General features: G+C 37.5%; 7 protein-coding genes across 8 annotated transcripts; 5 read left to right on the top strand and 2 right to left on the bottom strand.

Annotated features, from left to right (window-relative positions):
- The first annotated feature begins 519 nt into the window (after window positions 1-519).
- On the top strand, window positions 520-2,428 carry LOC17900023 (receptor like protein 42). Its single transcript, XM_006305875.2, has one exon. The coding sequence runs from the start codon at window positions 558-560 to the stop codon at window positions 2,328-2,330; it is 1,773 nt and encodes a 590-aa protein (XP_006305937.2). The 5' UTR covers window positions 520-557; the 3' UTR covers window positions 2,331-2,428.
- A 1,284-nt stretch (window positions 2,429-3,712) lies between these two features.
- LOC17897174 (general transcription factor IIH subunit 2) lies at window positions 3,713-5,843 on the top strand. Its single transcript, XM_006307556.2, has 4 exons — window positions 3,713-4,023; window positions 4,433-4,894; window positions 4,987-5,365; window positions 5,574-5,843. Exons 1-4 carry the CDS (start codon window positions 3,748-3,750, stop codon window positions 5,720-5,722), a joined length of 1,266 nt encoding a protein of 421 aa, XP_006307618.1. The 5' UTR covers window positions 3,713-3,747; the 3' UTR covers window positions 5,723-5,843.
- Window positions 5,844-6,122: 279 nt separating this feature from the next.
- LOC17900292 lies at window positions 6,123-6,914 on the top strand. Its single transcript, XM_006304590.2, has 3 exons — window positions 6,123-6,518; window positions 6,639-6,738; window positions 6,834-6,914. Exons 1-3 carry the CDS (start codon window positions 6,202-6,204, stop codon window positions 6,912-6,914), a joined length of 498 nt encoding a protein of 165 aa, XP_006304652.1. The 5' UTR covers window positions 6,123-6,201.
- Window positions 6,915-8,180: 1,266 nt separating this feature from the next.
- LOC17899251 (clathrin coat assembly protein AP180) lies at window positions 8,181-10,412 on the top strand. The gene has a single exon (XM_006306903.2). It carries the CDS (start codon window positions 8,357-8,359, stop codon window positions 10,322-10,324), a length of 1,968 nt encoding a protein of 655 aa, XP_006306965.1. The 5' UTR covers window positions 8,181-8,356; the 3' UTR covers window positions 10,325-10,412.
- A 2,262-nt stretch (window positions 10,413-12,674) lies between these two features.
- Window positions 12,675-14,152, top strand: LOC17898510 (1-aminocyclopropane-1-carboxylate oxidase 4). The gene is made up of 4 exons (XM_006305303.2): window positions 12,675-12,848; window positions 12,951-13,177; window positions 13,278-13,611; window positions 13,694-14,152. The coding sequence occupies exons 1-4, from the start codon at window positions 12,744-12,746 to the stop codon at window positions 13,997-13,999; spliced, it is 972 nt and encodes a 323-aa protein (XP_006305365.1). The 5' UTR covers window positions 12,675-12,743; the 3' UTR covers window positions 14,000-14,152.
- A 52-nt stretch (window positions 14,153-14,204) lies between these two features.
- LOC17898215 (putative pentatricopeptide repeat-containing protein At1g43010) lies at window positions 14,205-15,538 on the bottom strand. The gene is made up of 2 exons (XM_023789214.1): window positions 15,090-15,538; window positions 14,205-14,912 (listed from the first exon to the last, which is right to left on the bottom strand). The coding sequence occupies exons 1-2, from the start codon at window positions 15,336-15,338 to the stop codon at window positions 14,484-14,486; spliced, it is 678 nt and encodes a 225-aa protein (XP_023644982.1). The 5' UTR covers window positions 15,339-15,538; the 3' UTR covers window positions 14,205-14,483.
- A 167-nt stretch (window positions 15,539-15,705) lies between these two features.
- Window positions 15,706-19,069, bottom strand: LOC17897731 (probable tyrosine-protein phosphatase At1g05000). Of its 2 annotated transcripts, XM_006304027.2 has the most exons (6): window positions 18,692-19,069; window positions 18,479-18,572; window positions 18,187-18,282; window positions 16,458-16,515; window positions 16,305-16,348; window positions 15,706-16,211 (listed from the first exon to the last, which is right to left on the bottom strand). In XM_006304027.2, exons 1-6 carry the CDS (start codon window positions 18,958-18,960, stop codon window positions 16,026-16,028), a joined length of 747 nt encoding a protein of 248 aa, XP_006304089.2. In that variant the 5' UTR covers window positions 18,961-19,069; the 3' UTR covers window positions 15,706-16,025. The 2 variants fall into 2 exon arrangements, with proteins under 2 accessions (XP_006304089.2, XP_006304088.2); XM_006304026.2 differs by lacking the exon at window positions 18,187-18,282 and having other exon boundaries at window positions 18,692-19,067.
- Between the last annotated feature and the right edge of the window lie 262 nt (window positions 19,070-19,331).

Genomic DNA, 19,331 nt, shown 5'->3' with positions numbered 1-19,331 from the left:
ACAGCTTGACTTGGAAACTGAAGAAAAGAAGTCTTTCATTATGTATCAACCACATGATTATTCCACATAATGCAAGACCCGGTTTAAAATATTTAGACGTGACTTTTGCGTCCATTGTGTGTGCACACATTGTATCATTCAAGGATAATGATTTGGGCTCCAATTCCACCTTTCATACGGCTTGACTTGAAATTTGTGGAAGTCTTCTTCTTCAAAAACAAGATCATGCTAATATGGTAAGGTCTAAAACCAAAAAGAAACAAAATAATATATGGTAAGGTCCACGTCTATGTGGAATAAATATGTGGTCAGTACAGAATAGAAGACTTCCAATTTTCCAAGTCATGCTGTATAATATTAGTTGGTCGTCTTTGTCCACGTCTATACATATTTTCATCATCTCTTACTTAGCTTGCAAATCATTTTTTCCCATGATGGCTTCACATTTGTGTGTTTACTCCACCTTTTGTGTCTTTAGTTGTGTCTTTGCTTTGACCTTATTGGCCACTACTCTTGTTTGTCTACCTGATACTTATCCCAACCAAATTGACAGCCTTATGGCTTTCAAAAATGAGTTTAATCTGTTATGCAACAATTCATTGACAAACTCTTGGACGAATGATGCTTTCTCTTTTGATGGGGTTTCGTTTGATGAAGAGACCGGTGCCGTGACAGAGCTAAAACTTCGCGGTGCGTGTCTCTATGGCACTCTTGATGCTAACAGTAGCCTTTTCAGCTTACACCAAATCAGGTATCTGGATCTTTCTTACAACAACTTTTCCTCTTCAATCCCTTCTGAGTTTGGCAGACTCACCAACTTAGAGTTCTTGGATCTTCACCAAAATGGTTTCACCGGTGAATTTCCATCCTCAGTTAGTAATCTAACCGGGCTAACCTACTTGGACCTTTCAAATAACAAGTTCACCAGTAGTTTTCCCCATGTGTACAACTTGGCCAAGCTTTCTTCGTTAGAACTTTCTAACAATAGATTCGAGGGGAAAGTACCTGAGTGGATATGGAATTTGCCGTCTTTGACTTTAATGAGTCTCGCTAACAACTCCCTCGACAGTTTTGAAGGCTCTCCAGAAGCGCCTCTTAACTCGTCACTTGTCTATTTATCTTTGAGTTCAAACGCCTTTCAAGGATTTTTCCCTATGCTTCCACAATCCATGAGGTACATAGTTGCAGCAGATAACAATTTCACAGGGGAGATACCTCTTTCAATGTGCAATCCAAGGAATCTGCTATACGTTGATCTATCAAACAACAGTTTTAGTGATTCATTTCCTAGATGCTTGAGTGAATCGCTAATAGTGTTGAATCTACGTCACAACAACCTTAGAAGATTTCCTGACAAATTCTCCAACAGCTCACTGAAAATGCTCGACGTTGGCCACAATCAAATAAGAGGGAAGCTTCCAAGGTCTCTAGTGAATTGCAAAAGCCTAGAGTTTCTAAATGTGGAGAGCAATCGCATCAATGACACATTTCCTTTCTGGATGACCGCTTTACCAAATATGCTACTCATTATCCTACGATCAAACAGATTCAATGGCCCTATCTATTCTCCTCAACATCCTCTATCGTTTCCAGAACTGCGGTTATTTGACATATCGCATAACAAATTTGACGGGAGCCTGCCACCAAATTATTTTATGAATTGGAGTGCAGCCTTGGTCAGAGGGCGTGAATATAAAGGACCATCATTTTACATTGGGGATTCTTACCCGCTTAGGTTTCATCCTTCCATTGTTATGAATGTTAAAGGAATGACCATGGAGCTAGAGAAAGTCTTCACGGATTATGCTTTCGTTGATTTCTCTCGTAACAGACTTGGAGGACAGATTCCAGAATCCATAGGTCTCTTGAAGTCACTGATTGCGTTGAATTTATCCAACAACGATTTCACAGGTCAGATTCCATCGTCTTTGGCCACACTCAATGAACTCCAGTCACTCGACTTATCCCGAAACCAACTTTCCGGGAACATTCCACAAGAGCTAAGCGCACTCTCGTTCTTGGCAGACATTAATATGTCTCATAACAACCTCACGGGACAAATACCACAGGGTACACAGTTCGTGTCGCAAGATGACACTTCCTTTGAAGGGAATATCAACCTTTGTGGTCTTCCTCTTCACAAAAGTTGCTTAGAGAAAAACGGAGCACCATCACCACAGACTCGACAACTAAAGCCGTCGAAGCAAGAATATATGTTGAACTCGAAAGCTGCAATGATGGGCTATGGGCTCACCCTGATAATGTTTGGACTAGGAATCGGATATGTTATAGCTGCATACAGACCGACGTGGTTCCTAAAGTTTTTTTGAAAATAATTAGGATAGTGTATTGTGTACCGGTCCTCATTATCATTCCCTTATACAGCTTGAGTATGATCACTTTATCTATATTATTATTTTTGCAGCCACTTTTTTGACCACATTTAGTATTAATTTTTATGCCTACCAATACCCTTAATACAAAGTTAATTAGCAAAGGTCATTAAGGTTAATAATGTAAAATTACGAATCGGGTCGGTTATGTCAATCAATTTTCAACCCAATTTCATTTGATGTATAGTTACTCTCTTAGATTTGAAAACATTGGTAAAAATATTAAATGTTAAAAGGTTACTACGATTCCATAATCTAGCATTACTCCTAAGAATTCGGTGAGCACTAACTACTAACAAAATTGAAAACATATATGATTCCATATTACATAATTGTTCCTACAAATTAGCAGAGGATTAACTAAAAAAATTAAAACATATACATTCCTTATTAAGATTGCAATCTTAATTTTAATAGGTCTCGTGATTGTTACGCTATTTTAATTTAACATTCCTTCTTAATTACTATCGGCTAAATTATTTTCATATTTATTCAATGGGGAAATATCATAAAAATGTCTAAATTATTTTAGTTTTACTAATTTAAATTTCTTTATAAAGTTAATCCGTAAATTATTTCACAAAATAACAATACATAATATATGGCAAAACAAATCATTACTCAAATAATATACCTTAAAAACATAAGAAATCACATAGGTTTCTAAAATATCTCTACTAATTTATTTTATAATTTCCTAAATCAATTTTTGTATTCATAAAATATTTAAATTTAACAATAAATTCCTAAAATATCTCTACAACATTTTTCATGTTGGCAATCAAAAGACTATGCTAAACAACTTTTATCTATAATCGTACATATATAAACTATAACGGTTAAGGTTTTACATAACATATACGCATAAAATACTAGCCCCGTGGTATACCACGGGGTAAAATCTAGTACTTTTTATTTTCAATGAATAAATTGATTAGGTCATAAGTAATGTAATTCTCTGTTCCACTCTCTAAACTCCTCTATAAAGAATCCCTAACTGACTGTACAAAGCTGTGACCTCCCTAATACTAATAGTTTTTAATCCAAATCAATAGATTGAGATATTTACCTGGTGCAGAAGCAGAACAATGCCAAGGGAGAAGGGGGAAGTGCCTAGAAAACGCTGTCGTTAGATGAAGCCTAATTACCTCAGTTTTTTATTACCGTCCCTTTACTTTTAAATGGAGCTTAAAACACCCCAATATAACCAAAAAATAGGCCCATTTAAGCTATTTGATAATAGCAGGAAAGCAAGAGAGATGGTGGAAATATAATTAGGGAAGATGAAGATATGATAAAGGCGAGATCAAACAAGTAATTATCAGCTGGGTTCGGTGAGGTAAAGGTGTAAAGGATGAGTAATCAAAGAAAGAGGTTAAGCGGAGAAAGAGAAGACGAAGACGACGAGGATGCGGAAGGTATCGGCGAGTGGGAGAGAGCGTATGTTGACGACAGATCCTGGGAGGAGTTGCAAGAAGATGAGTCTGGGCTTTTACGCCCAATTGATAACAGTGCCATCTACCATGCTCAGTATCGTCGCCGTCTCCGCATGCTCTCCGCCGCTGCTGCTGGTACTCGTATCCAAAAGGGACTTATTCGCTATCTCTACATCGTCATTGATTTCTCTCGGGTATGCAATTTTGGTTCTACTGTCTACGGCATTTAAGTTGCTGGTTTTGTGAACTTTTAGTTCAATGGCGTATCCTTTGAGTTGATTACGAGTTGAGCATATGTTGCTTTCATTGGAACTTATAGAGATGAGATCCTGATTCACTTTGGGGTAATTTATATATAGATAGAGATGTGTACACTGCTTTTACTTTTGAATCCTTGGTTGAGTTTAGGATATCTCTGTTCTTTAGTCTTCTCAATAGTATCTATGGTTCGCTCTGTATTGTTTGCAATGATACTCTAAGTGGGGTTTTAGAGCATATGGATGTGATTCTTATATTATTCGAGGCAACATTATGATTTGGGTTCACATTTCTCCTTTTTCATTATATGTAAAGTCTTACACTTGACTGTATTCTCGTGTCTAGGCAGCTGCTGAAACGGATTTCAGACCAAGCCGGATTGCCGTAATGGCAAAACATGTTGAGGCTTTTATTAGAGAGTTCTTTGATCAGAATCCTCTGAGTCAAGTTGGTTTAGTGAGTATTAAAAATGGAGTTGCGCATACTCTTACAGATCTTGGTGGTAGTCCTGAGACTCACATTAAAGAGCTGATGGGGAAGTTGGAAGCCTTGGGTGACTCCTCTTTGCAGAACGCCCTGGAACTTGTAAATGAGCACCTCAGCCAGGTTCCATCTTATGGTCATCGCGAGGTTCTCATATTGTACTCTGCTTTATGCACTTGTGATCCAGGCGATATCATGGATACCATTCAAAAATGCAAGAAATCCAAATTAAGATGTTCTGTAATTGGGCTTTCTGCAGAAATGTTCATATGTAAACATCTCTGCCAGGAAACTGGTGGATTGTATTCTGTTGCAGTAGATGAGGTTAATTCACATTCCTTTTACTTTAACTTGTAACTTTGAAACATATTCATTTTGTATAAAAGTTTCTTAGTGTGTATTTGTCTTTCACGCAGGTGCACCTAAAGGATCTTCTACTCGAACATGCGCCTCCACCTCCGGCGATAGCAGAATTTGCAATTTCAAATCTGATCAAGATGGGTTTCCCACAAAGAGCTGCTGAGGGTTCAATGGCAATATGTTCTTGTCATAAGGAAGTAAAGATTGGAGCTGGTTACATGTGCCCGAGATGCAAAGCTAGGGTATGTGACCTCCCGACAGAATGCACTATCTGCGGTCTAACACTTGTCTCATCACCACATTTAGCGAGATCATACCATCACCTTTTCCCAATCGCCCCATTTGATGAGGTTCCTGCTCTTTCAAGTCTGAATGATTCTCGGAAAGATTTGGGAAAGAGTTGTTTTGGCTGCCAACAGAGCCTAAATGGCGCAGGTAAATACTTGAACAGCAGTTTATGCAGTCTTTCTATACATGTTTCATAGTACTAGTGGTCAATAATCATTGGTCACTGAACCAGAGACTGAACTTAAGATCCGCGTAGTTCACCCTTTTTTGTTTAGGGGAACTTGTGTATGCACTACATTGCATCAACCGAACCACTCAATTGAATATAAAGGCTCATTGGTGCTTTTGTTTGCAGGGAATAAGCCTGGCCCATGCGTAACATGTCGTAAATGTAAGCACTATTTCTGTCTGGACTGTGACATATACATACACGAGAGCTTACACAATTGTCCTGGCTGTGAGAGTATTCACCGTCCCAAGTCAGTTTCCTTGATGGAAGAATGAGAGAATGTGGTGTTTACACTTCCAATTTAGAATAACAGTTGCGAGGAAGCAAATTCAATTGTGATATGGTATGTAATTGTTGTTGGGATCCTCCTTTAGTGGACTCAGTATTACTCTCTCACTCTCACAATCGTTCCAAAACAAAGCAGCAGAAATTTTTGGAGCTATATATTTCTAGCAGCTCGAGAAAAGATCATACCATCTGAAATTAAGAAATAATAGAATTGTTATATAACTTGGGCTTAGGAAAAAAACGAAATACATAAATGATTATTTATTTTTATTGGAAAACAAAACAAGACCGTATCATCAGTAGGTAGTTTGTTGTTACTCGTCGTCATGACAAAGTCGCAGCAGCTGCTTCCCTGAATATCTCTCTGTTTGTTAAATTCAATAAGTTATTATTACTAGACCTTAAAGTGAAATAATGATATCATAATCTCTGAGAAAAAACAAGAAAAGTCCCTTGAAATTACACCATGATCGAAAATAATAAGGTCACTAGCTTCTGCGAGGAAACGTCAGCGTGTAGAGATGAAGCATTGTACTTCCTCGAATGCTTCAGCTGGAATCTGGACGACGCCATCTCTGGTTTCCTTGGTGATCAGCTTCCTCCACTCAAAAGGTTTCCTCGGTCACAAGGACGGAGGTTGAAGGAATTGAAGTATCGATCTCGACTTCCTTTGAAACGAAGGCACTCCTCTGCTACCTCTGTCTCAGGATCTAAGAATAAGATGGTCCAAGATGAAATGACCATATTGAGAAGCTCTTCTTACACCGCTGCTTTGGCCAAGAGGTTGATTTCTAAACTGCCTCGATTATACTACTAAATATCTAGGGTTTCATAATCATAATTAATATGGAATAATGGTCATTCTTGTTTTTTTTTGTTTTTCTTTTTTTTTTGGGTATATAGTGTGGATGATGGTAGAGAGCTTGATGACTCTGATGTTGTACCCCATAGACAAAAAATAGTGTCTATATATAATCCTGTGAAGCAAGAGTTTAAACAAGAGGTAAATAAACTATTTCTACTCTAGCAAAGCTTATTATTACCTATAATCTCATTTCTTTTGATTCAAATGTTTTTTTTTTATTACTATGACCTTAGGGAGCATCATCAGCCACAGCTACAATGATTTGTGAACCCACTTCCATAGAAATTGACTTTCCCTGCTCGGACTCTGATTAAGCTGAATGGGACTTTTCTTGAGATGGAAGCAGATCATCTATGAATCCTTTTTTTTTTTTTTAATTAATGTTTGTTTCTACAACTTACAGAGTTAATCTCTTAGTTCTAAAAATAATACTCACACAGTTATAGTTTTCTATCAAGTCTATTAGATTGTCTGGAAAAGAATAATCAACTTTTTTCTGTCATGACAATGTAGAGGTTTTGCGTTTCTATTCCTTTATAACTGAGCTTTCCCCAATTGCTCGTTTGAAGCTTAATTCATAAATTACATTGATCACATAAGATGTTCAAAGGTCTTCTTCATTTATATCTCAATCGGACAATAATAATCATTCCCATAGCGATCGAGATAACTTGTTCCATAAGAAAATAAAAAGGAAGAAAGAGCACTCTAGGTTAATTAAGAAGATAGCGGTTGGTTCTTTGTGAACGATTAAGAAGAGATTAGTGTATTTATAAGGAAATGTTATATGTTTTACAAGAAAAGGAAATTTATATTAAAAAGAAAACGAAAAGGAAAAGTTAAATTTCCTTTTATATAATTGGACTCAAAAAAAGGAAAATCCTTTAGTTTTTTCCTTGTATATAATTGTTACAACTCGCTTTGACATTATTTATTTATATATAAGCCGTCAATAATTAATATTGTCTCGATCTAATGGTAAGCTATTTTCTCCATGATTTCATCTCACTATGCTTTGCTAGCTCTTATTTATCGTTGTATTCATTTATGATATACAATGATGGTTTCCACGTCTACAGCAAAGATATAAGATATGATAATATTTTTAAAAACAAACATTTCTTTTCGTCTATAAGATTTTGAACATAAAGATGCTAACCCACTCTTTTGAGGCTATGATTTGATTTGTTTGTGTGATTACAACACTTACAACGATTCACTTTTGATACAAATTTTGTAATTTACACCGACCTGCAAACTAATTTTCATACTCTTTGATATATTATTTATCATAATTTTTCGAAAGTTAAACACAAAATTCAATTATTATTACTGTATGTAAACAAGATTTATAGAAATTATAATCCAAAAACGCCAAAATCGCGTGTGAAGTCTCTCTATTAGTCAAACAACTCAAATGATGTATCTTTGTCATGTCTTGAAAGGGTCCTCAGAGACTCTCCAGCCATTTTATTCTGCCTTCCCTCTCTATTTTTAGATGATACAGAAATTTTTTTGAAAAGTTTTCCTTTGAGAGAGAAAAAAGAAACAAAAAAAAATTAGAGGAAAATACTTTTTTCCTACTCAAATGAAAACAAACAAAAAAAAAGTTCTTCTAATTTGGTTTAATTGAATTCGTGATTAATCGCTAATTCAAGGTGTTTAAGATATTCAAAAGAAATTTAAAACCCTCTCCTTTTGAGGAACAAGAAGACGACGATTGGGTGAAATTATTAAAAGAAACGCGGCGACGACAATGCCGAGCAAACTGAAAAAAGCGATTGGAGCGGTTAAAGACCAGACGAGCATCAGCCTCGCTAAAGTCGCTAACGGTGCCACCGGAGGCGGCGATCTCACGACTCTCGAGGTTGCCATCTTGAAAGCTACCAGCCACGACGAGGAAGTCCCTATCGACGATCGCCTCGTTTCGGAGATCCTCGGCATCATATCCTCCAAGAAATCTCACGCCGCCTCTTGCGCCGCCGCGATCGGACGCCGTATCGGGCGGACACGGAACTGGATCGTCGCGCTCAAATCCCTAGTCCTCGTCCTCAGGATTTTCCAAGACGGTGATCCTTATTTCCCTCGCGAAGTCCTCCACGCCATGAAACGCGGCGCCAAAATCCTCAACCTCTCCAGCTTCCGCGACGATTCCAACTCCTGCCCTTGGGATTTCACGGCTTTCGTCCGCACGTTCGCCCTCTACCTCGACGAGCGTCTCGATTGCTTCCTCACCGGGAAATTACAGAGACGTTACACGAACCGGGACCAAACCGGGAGAATCAGCTCCAACTCAAACACCTCAAGATCCCGGTTTAATACTAAAACCGCAATTAAATCCCACGAACCGGCGGTTCGAGATATGAAACCGGTAATGCTTCTTGACAAAATCACGTATTGGCAGAGGTTACTAGACAGAGCAATCGCGACACGGCCAACGGGAGACGCCAAATCGAACAAGCTCGTGAAAATGTCGCTTTACGCCGTCGTGCAAGAGAGTTTTGATCTCTACAGAGACATTTCCGACGGTTTAGCGCTTTTGTTAGATAGTTTTTTCCATCTGCAATACCAATCTTGCATCCATGCGTTTCAAGCTAGCGTTCGAGCTTCCAAACAGTTCGAAGAGCTTAACGGATTCTACGATCTCTGCAAATCAAACGGTGTAGGAAGAACATCGGAGTATCCTAGCATTCAGAAGATCTCGTTAGAGCTTCTTGAGACGTTGCAAGAGTTTTTGAAAGATCAGTCGTCGTTTCCGGCGAGTGCGGGGTTGTATCCGTCGCCGAATAGTCTTCTTCCTCCGCCTCCGTCGTCCAAAGATTCTATGGTTTCGAGCTCGCTTGATTTTGGAGACTCAACGATTGATACGTCGGAGAGGTATTCGGATTACGGATCGTTTCGTAGTACTTCGTTGGAGGATTTGATGAGCAGGACTGAAGCAGGGACTAGTAGTCCTCCAATGTCTTGTCACTCTGAGCCTTACGGTTACGCAGGAGGAAGAGATGATCCGAATGGGAATAATTTCGATACGGTTTCGACTAAATCCCTTCCCAATGATCCCTCTGTTTCTGCTTCAAGTCAAACATTTGACCTATTGTCGTTGGATGACGTAAACAACACGGCAGAAGCAAAAGATGTCAAAGACAAGAAGCAAGATGATTCAAAGGCGGAGAAATCTTTTGATCCTTGGGAGGCGTTGATGTTGAGAGATGATCCGATGAAGAAGATAGAAACGACTACGGATGAACCTTCAATCTCCGAGGATCAAAGGGATTCAGGGAATTGGTTGCTTGCGCTGGAAGAAACCGCTACACAAGTTCAGGATAATAACTCAATGGCAATAGTACCGTTCGGGTTAGCTGATCCGATGCCTGTGTTTCAAGACGCAATGGATCAATATAACCCATTCTTGGAAGAACCAGTTGCACAGTTAGCTGCAGCCGGAGAACTATTAACCACGTTCAATCCCTTGGCTGTGACAGAGTTTCAGCCAAAACCGACGTTTCAGGTGAACGTTCCTGAAGATTTTGAGCCGTCTTCTACACCAACGTTTAAGGCCGCAGGAGTATTGCCGGTGAAGGGTGACCCATTTACCACATTTGAGAATTTTGGGTTTGTAGACACATTTTCAGAAAATGGAGGGGTACATGATCAGTCCGTGTTGCAAGAACAGCAGTTATGGTTGCAGAACCAGAACAAGATCTTAGCCAAGCACTTGAATTGATATAATTTTAATATATTTATTTGGCTAGACACAGAGAGTTTGAGATGTTTCTTTGAATTTTTTGGTTGTTGTTACATTGTAAACTGAACACCTAACTCAATTTTTCCATAACTTAGAGAAATGTGAAATACTGAAATCGTTTGATTAAAAAGATATGTGCTCGATACACTTCATACTTTGAGAATTTGAATTGTCTTCTTCTTCTTTTTCTTGGAATAGAAATTGAACTAGCATTTTTGTGATGTTGACGACGCAGCATTTATGATTCATTATACAAAAAAAAAAATGTACTATTCATTTGTATATTTGCTCTGTTATGATAAGTTTTCATATAACAGATGCATGCATCTAGGCTAGTGTATATATCTGGCAAACAAGAAATCTAGATTGTATGCATATATGTTTTTCTTCGGTCTGATATATATTGTGTCATTATGCATAAGTGGTAACGTGAATGATAAAATAATGTATAATGGAGGGATAACGAAGAGGGCCGGGAGAAGCCAAACGGAATTAAATTTGAAGTAGGTCCTCTCTACTCTCTAGTAGGGCATTGTGGGTTTTGTGGTGTCGATAACATGAGATTGACCAAAGCTGTAGCTTGACCCCAACGGCACGAGGGAGATATCTACCAAACCAAAATTATCACAACACATCTCTTTCTAAGATAGCCCTCCACAAGAAATATTTTTTATTTTTTTATTTTTAAAAGTTATACACCAAAACTTTTATTCCACGGCCCATTGACTAGAGTCGTGTTTTTTACGTTGATTTGATTTCGTAAATCACACAAAATGGTAAAAGTGGCTTATGAATATGTGATTTTTAGGTTTCTCATTACAAGTCTTCCTTCTTGACTTCTTAATTTGTTGTTTTTGCACTTTTTGTAGTTTTAATTAGTCCTACATGATTGAATATACATATAACACCGGCTGCTAACTTGCTAAGCATATTTTTCTATGTTTAAGTTTCACTACGTTTTCGAGTCCAAAGTATTAGAGTCAACATGAAATAAAACACACGTTCTTTATTTCGTTTGCATAATAATCAACTCTAAGATAGCAAATACTAAAGAAAATTCAAATCAGTAGTTGCCAAAAAAACCCGTCGTTGATAGATTTCCGAGGCTCCTCCCATAAGAATCATGACGTGGGATATGATTGTGAGGATGTGTGAAATAAAGTTTAAGCATATCTCTTTTTTTTATCAAACAGTTTAAAGCATATGTTATTAATTATTATCAGTTGTTTTAAATCATTTATCTTATGATAAACATATACGAATGCTAAAGCACACAAAAAATAACGGTACCTTTCTCCAAATAGTAACAAAAGAATTTGAAAGAAGAAGAAAATTTTCTTGAGATATTGTGGCCAATCTCGGAACCACGTAATCGAATAATCCATCAATAATCTGAACTTCTCTCCGCATAAATTGGACAAATTTATTTTGAACGGTCAAAACTAATGGGCTCAGGATACTTTATATAGACGTGCACATAGATATATAGAGAGAGAGATGTTTTAACGCAGGAAAATACGAGACTAGTACCTAGCAGCTTCGCAATGGACGGACACAAAGAAGAGAACAACGGTCCATCAAAATCAAAATACAAAAAGCAACCATTGATTGACATTAGAGAATATCTGAAACAAAATTTTTCTTTGTAGATTTGAAAATATAATTTTGTAAAGTGTAGGCAGGTTTACTTGAAAGCAAGAGAATGTTGAAAGTAAAAAAAAGAAAATAATTTTGTAAAAGTGTACTAGTATTCAAAACTAAAAGTAAAAGGGAAGAAAAGTGAAAAAGAAGATTAATCTACACTAAAAGTAAAAGGAAGAACAAAAAATCGGGTCAAACTAACTAAATAATGTTTCGTGCGAGCCGAAGACTTACGAGTAAACAAGCAAGCGCGCATGGAGAGAGTAGACTAATATATATAGGTCGCTCTCGCAATACTATTACCAAAATATTTTAGTAATTTTCTTTTACTTAAGTTGCTAACTTTAAAGGTAATGAATAGTAGTAATCATGACTTTATGTCATTAATAAAAAGGTTCTTATCTTTTATACTTGCTTTTGTTGATTAATAAATAATAATACGTTACTCCACAATTGTACTATATAACACATCAAGGGAACAAAAAGTGATCAGACTTTCTGGTCGACCATAAACATACTTTTATATATCGAACAATTTTGTCAGATAAATGAATGATATTAGCATTGGTGTTGCGGGTCCAAAAAGGCCAAATAATACTGTAGAAATTGTGTGACTCGTGGAGGAGGGTAACTCAAAAGCTCCTCTCTCTTCTCGCTCTGTCTATAAAAAGCAACTCCTCTCCTCATCAGATTCATTATCACACTTCCAAAGTTTGGCTTCATTTAAAAAAAAAAAAACACACAAAAAGAGAGAGAGATGGAGAGTTTCCCGATCATCAATCTCGAGACGCTTAATGGAGAAGAGAGAGCCATCACGATGGAGAAGATCAAAGACGCTTGTGAAAACTGGGGCTTCTTTGAGGTATTCATCCATCCATCTTCAAGTTTGTTTTTCCTTAAAAAAAAAAAAACAATCGAGATACTAAAAATGGAACTAAAAGGGGTTTGAAATGGGTAACCACAGTGTGTGAACCACGGGATCCCACACGAGCTTCTGGACAGAGTGGAGAAGATGACCAAGGAACACTACAAGAAGTGCATGGAAGAGAGGTTCAAGGAATCCATCAAGAACAGAGGTCTTGACTCTCTCCACTCTCAAGTCAACGACGTTGACTGGGAATCCACTTTCTACCTTAAACACCTTCCCGTCTCTAATCTCTCCCATGTCCCCGACCTCCACCCCGACTACAGGTCACTTTTTCTTTCCTTCTTAACCGGTCCGGCAGTTTCTCAACAATTTGGTTTCGGTTAAATTGTAAACTGACGCCGTATGTTGTTCTGTCTGGAACAGGACGTTGATGAAAGAGTTCGCCGGAGAGATAGAGAAGTTGGCGGAGGAGCTATTGGATCTGCTTTGCGAGAATCTCGGTTTGGAGAAGGGTTATCTGAAAAAGGTGTTTTGCGGTTCGAAAAGCCCCACTTTTGGAACCAAAGTCAGCAACTATCCACCTTGTCCTAAACCGGACTTAGTCAAGGGCCTCCGAGCCCACACCGACGCCGGCGGCATCATCCTCCTCTTCCAAGACGACAAAGTCAGTGGACTTCAGCTCCTTAAAGACGGCGACTGGGTCGATGTTCCTCCGGTTAAGCATTCTATCGTCGTTAATCTCGGTGATCAACTTGAGGTAACTTGCAAATTCTAACTACTTAACCTAACCGGACCAAATTGAATTAGGATTTATGAGATTAGATTTTGGGTTAAACCAGGTGATAACCAATGGCAAGTACAAGAGTGTGGAACACAGAGTGTTATCTCAGACGGACGGAGAAGGACGCATGTCGCTTGCATCATTCTACAATCCGGGAAGTGACTCTGTTATTTTCCCGGCGCCGGAGTTGATCGGAAAGGAACCGGAGAAGGAGAAGAAAGAGAATTATCCGAGATTCGTGTTCGAAGATTACATGAAACTCTACTCTGCTGTCAAGTTTGAGGCCAAGGAACCGAGGTTTGAAGCCATGAAAGCTATGGAGACAACCATGGCCAACAATGTTGGACCATTGGCTACTGCCTGAATCAATTAATCACTTACTATAATAATAAATAAATAATAGTCATTATATAATGTTATTAGCAACTTAAATATTTTTAATAATGTTTTATGTGGTATGTAATGTATGTCCTGTTGTACGTTTAATAATTGTGTTTTATATATGGGGAATTTATTACCTTTCGGTTTTGTTTTAGAGAATATTAATCTTTATCCTAAAAGAACATAAATCTAAGAAGTTGAGTGATACTAATGTGCGTCAAGATAACACTCAAAACAACCAGAGGAATGCTCAAAGCAAACAAAAAAAGGAAGGCTCAAAGTGACCAAGATCAAGAGCAGATTCAAAACATGTAACAGCATTATTGTCTTTTTGGTTACCATTCCATTTTCTTTCCACTCTCCATATATATCCTCAGCTTCTTTGACATCCTCAAGTTTCGACAAAGAGCTCATCACGGTTTGATAATCCTCTTCGCTCTTTTTGAACTTGTCCCAAAGAGTTTGTATCACCCTATTGCACTCCTTACCACGTTACCATAATACATCTCCGAACAAACTCTAACATAAGCATTTGCCATTTCTGCGACGGTGTCTCTCTCCAGTTTGATTCCTTCTTCATCAACCCACCTTCTCATAAACAGCTTATCGACCATATTTCCTTTTCCCAGCTGGCTGTATAGAGAAATCATCGAGTTGAACCGTGACGATTTCCAGAGGAAGCCGAGTTCTCTCATCTTCTTGAAAGTAGACTCGGCTTTATCCAACGTTTTCTCAGATCTCGTGTAAGAGGTCAAGAGCGTGGAGTAGACTGAGTAATCTCTCATGTTTGAAGGGATGGTTTTGAAGAACTTCTCTGTTTCTTCCAAACCCAACACTGTCTCAGTCAGATGAAGATGAGCTGTACACACCTTTTCTTCACCCATCCATTTTGATGCCTAGTAATACCACAACCAAGAGCACACCTTATATGTTAGACAACCTCACATTTGCAAATAAAAAGACTTAAAAACATACTCCATATAAAGAAAATTCATTCTTTATTAGTTTGGTTTTACTCCATTTAGAAGATTTCAGGTACATTACATAGATTGACGATCGGATTTATAAGAAACCTCGAGTTCTTGAGGAAACCGATTAGAATCTTGAAAATTTTCGATGAGCCCTTTGATGTACAGCGGTTTCTCCTGTTGCTGCCATTGACCGAGCAAGGGTTGTTGTGTAGGATGTAAAGCCGCTTTGATCCGAAGCTGCAGAGTTTGGCTTGCCTCGGGTGACCACAGGGTTGCGTAGGAACGGAACAAAGAACTCTTGTAACCGCAAACAAGAATGCGCTTTGCATGTTGTTGTAAAATCGGCTTCATGGTTTTTAGTTACAATAAAAAAATGATTGATAACAGTCCAGTGGAGTACTGTTTCCATATGACCATATCCGTGACGTAACAACTATCTCACTTATAATAGCTAAAACTGGTAGTGGCCTTGGCTTAGTTAGGATTTTATATTCGTGACTTAACAACTTTTCACGCATCTGGCATGTCTAATACAAAAGATTGATTCCGAGATGATAGTACAAAATATTCAGGTATTGAACTAGTTATAGTAATGATATTGGTCAGGAAATATAAAAATTAGTCCATATACTTTGGCTATGAACAAATTATTTACATATTAATGATAGTAGTAGTACTGTATTCCCATTGCTCTTGTCACGAGAATGAACACTTTGAATAATAATAACAAATCATGTTCTGATGAAATAAAACATTTGGAATAACCCAAGAAAATATATTTATCTTCCTACACAAACTCCTATCTATGTTACTTATATATACGTATTTATCTACCTTACACTGAGATGCAGCAAGGGAAGAAAAAAGAGTAAAATCATTTTATCATAAAGAAAATTAAACCTTTTCTTTTCTCGAAATATTATTATTGATTCCAGAGAAAGGTAAAGAAACAGAAGAATGATTCCTCCTCTCGAACTGTAATATGATAAATCTCTCCTTTTGATTGGCCTTTTTATCTGAAGATTTTAGCTTCACTGTTTACCTGGTAGAACAAGAGAAAGACAGAGGAATATGATTGAAGCTTGAAACATCGAATGTCTCCATGAATCTTTGATCCGAAACTCTAGCTTTCGCTGCTGCAAAACGCTGGTACTCATCAAATATCGATGTCAAACACCATTTCTGAAGTTTTCTATAGCAACCAACAAGACAACCAGTCCTATGCTGCAAATTCCAGATTTACACTTTCAGTTTTCATTTTTGCCTTCAATGGTGGAGCCAAAAGATTATTTGTTGAGGATTAGAGAGAAATACTACCTTGCCTCGCTTACAATGAATCAGTAGAGGATGGTTTTTCTCATCTGATGATTTCAAATGAAGATGTTGGTAAGGAACGAGTTAGAGAATTAGAAAGCAAAAAAATAAGTGTATGTTCTTTGATGTTAGGGCTTCTATATTATTCATACTTACCTAGAAGCAATTTGAGTGCCATGCGGATTTTGTGGTCTGGAATATTCACAAATGGCTCCTGAAAACAAGAATCCATCTTTTTTTAGAATTATAAGATTATATGCCAAAAGATTCTAAATTAAGCAGATTAGGATAAGATAAGGCAATCAAGTAAGCAAGGTTCATACACAAGCAACGTCGAGAGAGACAACCATGTAAAGATTCATCAACAGGACAAAGTCTACAAGTTATGAAGCATTTTAAATGTGATACCTTTTTTTCTGGTTGCGTACTGAGAAAAAGATTCCTAGCTTTTTCTATTGAAAAGTTATCCCCGCAAATAACAACAACAACAACAACACGGAATAAACACTAAGGTCCATTGTAAGACAAATCTATGAGACAGGTAAAGCTTAGCAAGCCAAGAATATCAACGATAAAGGTTTCCTATCAAGATCATTGCTGTCACACTAAGCATAAAGAATCTGAGTCCAGAAGGAAAAACCAAAGTCAATGAGATCCAACTATGTGAATGTGGAATAGTTTCCAAAGTCCTTCCAATTAAATCACAACACCAAGAAAATAAAAGCCACTTTACTTTTTCTTTTGTATTGTAAAACCAAAACAAGGGAACTATGGTAGCAAGCATCTAAACGACTCCCCACATAAAGAATCTCTGTAGAAGAAACATGGGACTATCCTAGGACCCTTGTTGGATTCTGTGGGGAGAAAATGATAGCTACTGCTTACCAGAGAGGAGTAAGCATATTTACTTTCAACCCCACTTTTAAATTGTCAAGATTCTAAATCAAGTCAAATTAGGTTCGTACCAATCTCTTCAGAGATATAAAATGTTTTGGCTTCTTATTACTGATACTGAAAAATTTGGTACCAGACACATATTCATACACTCCTGTGGGTATTAGGTTCAAGACTCTATGGTGAAGTTATTGCATCAGTTTACCAACGTTTGCCCAAACATAAGCCACTAAGACATAGAAAAGGAAAGAGACTAAAGGTAGGTATTAAACAACAGTAACCGACTTAATACGTAACCATCCATCAGTTTCCCAGCAATTCCTAACCTTATCTAGATTTCAAAGCTTACAGCTAATATGGACACTTTCACGATCAACACGCTTTCAACAAGTCTTTTACCATAAAAAATGGTTAACTTGTGCAACATCAAGAAACGCTTTTGCTGATGTATGAATTCATAAGATATAAAAAAAAGTGCACACTCATTAAACATGAACCAAGAAAACAATATCAACAGAAAGTAAGCTTTTGAGTAGTGGATCGTTGACAACACTTGCAACAAGCAGCTCAGCAGAAGTATTTTTGACGTAGTCCCATTATCTAATTTTTATAAAATAGAGAGTATAAAGAGACCAAGTGGTAATAGTTGCTGAAGGGGCAGAAAAACAAAGAGTGGGACCAAAGCAGTGGAGGTCAAGAGAGACGGAAAGAGCCAAAGAGGCAAGACAATAAAGAAAGATGTGTTCTTTTCTGGTAAACTCATAATAATATAATATGGCTTGGAACAAAGTGCCCATGAAGGATCAGATTCAGGACAAAAACACACAAACCGTTTTAGTAGTCTCAAGTAAGAAAAACAACGAGACAGGGGTTTAAGAACAATTAGGCAAACAAATATCAAGCAAATCAAACCCCATCAAATTGAATGAACTTTGACATATTCCAGAAATAGTACTGAGATTCAGTTAATAGTTAGTTGATATATATATACCAAAGTTTCCGAAAGACCATTAGTTAATGGACCCTCTTTGTGATGCTTAGAACTCCATAAATGCAACCAAATCTCGTTGTCTAAGTCAGGAACACACTGCAAGATATGATTTTTTCAGTTCAGAGAATTCTCCTAGTGAAAGTAGGTTTGAACAGCCCGGGAAATATCCAAGTAATAAATTTTAGGAAAATACAGAACAAGCAAGATCAAAAGTATAGAGCAATTAAAAACGGAGACTTGAAGAACAGAGAGAAAGAGAGAAAGAGAGAGAGAGGAGAAGAAGGAAGCTTACCTTATTGCCTTCAATGCCAAACTGGAAAAGCCTAATTCCATTGGATTTAAGGAACTGGAGATTGGTCTCTGGGTAAGGCTCCGGACACAAGTATCTACACAAAATTCGAAATTACCCACTTTAGCAAAAAAACCTAAAATTAGCAATTCGAAAGTAAGTTTGATATATAGAACAAAACGTAATGAATGTAGAAGAAGGAGGTTGTTTGATTACATGATTGAGCGGAGGCCAAGAGTCTGGAGAAAGGAGAAGTTAGCTGAATCAGGGAATCCAGAGCGGAATATACCGTTATCGACCATGGAGAAGTTGAGCGGCGGAATTAGGTTAAGCTCTTCGCCGGAGATAGCTCGAAACGTATCATCAGCTTCAACGTCCGGAGACTGGAACCCGTTTCTGTCAACCCCCGAAACCTCGATCGTGCGGCAGACATCTTCACCATTCTCATTCTCCTCCGTAGTCATCATCTTCTCGACTAGCTTCATCTCAGAATTGGGGAATCTCAAAAAAGGTTGAATCTTTAGGAGAGGTGAGAGGGGGGTGTGAAGTCGAGTAATAGAGATGGTCGTTACGTAGCGGCGAGCTTTGGGTTTTATATAGACACGCTCTTTGTGACTCTTAAATAAAAACTCTTGAGACGACAATAAAACCAACGCAAGAAGATGGACCAACAAGACTCGTTTTTTATTATTTTATTTTTATTAATATTTTTACATGTTTCTTTATTATTTCCTTTTCTTTTTTCCTTTTTCAAGTTACAAGTTTTACAAGTTTTCCTTTCTTTAATACCTGTTTATTATTTGTTTTCTATTAGAATTTTTTACTTTTTATTTTGTAAAAGGTTTTTGTTTATAAT

Source organism: Capsella rubella, unplaced genomic scaffold (assembly GCF_000375325.1).
Source record: "Capsella rubella cultivar Monte Gargano unplaced genomic scaffold, Caprub1_0 scaffold_1, whole genome shotgun sequence".
NCBI lineage: Eukaryota > Viridiplantae > Streptophyta > Magnoliopsida > Brassicales > Brassicaceae > Capsella > Capsella rubella.
Note: the sequence above shows the minus strand (reverse complement) of the source record. Positions and strands in the feature narration are given on the sequence as shown.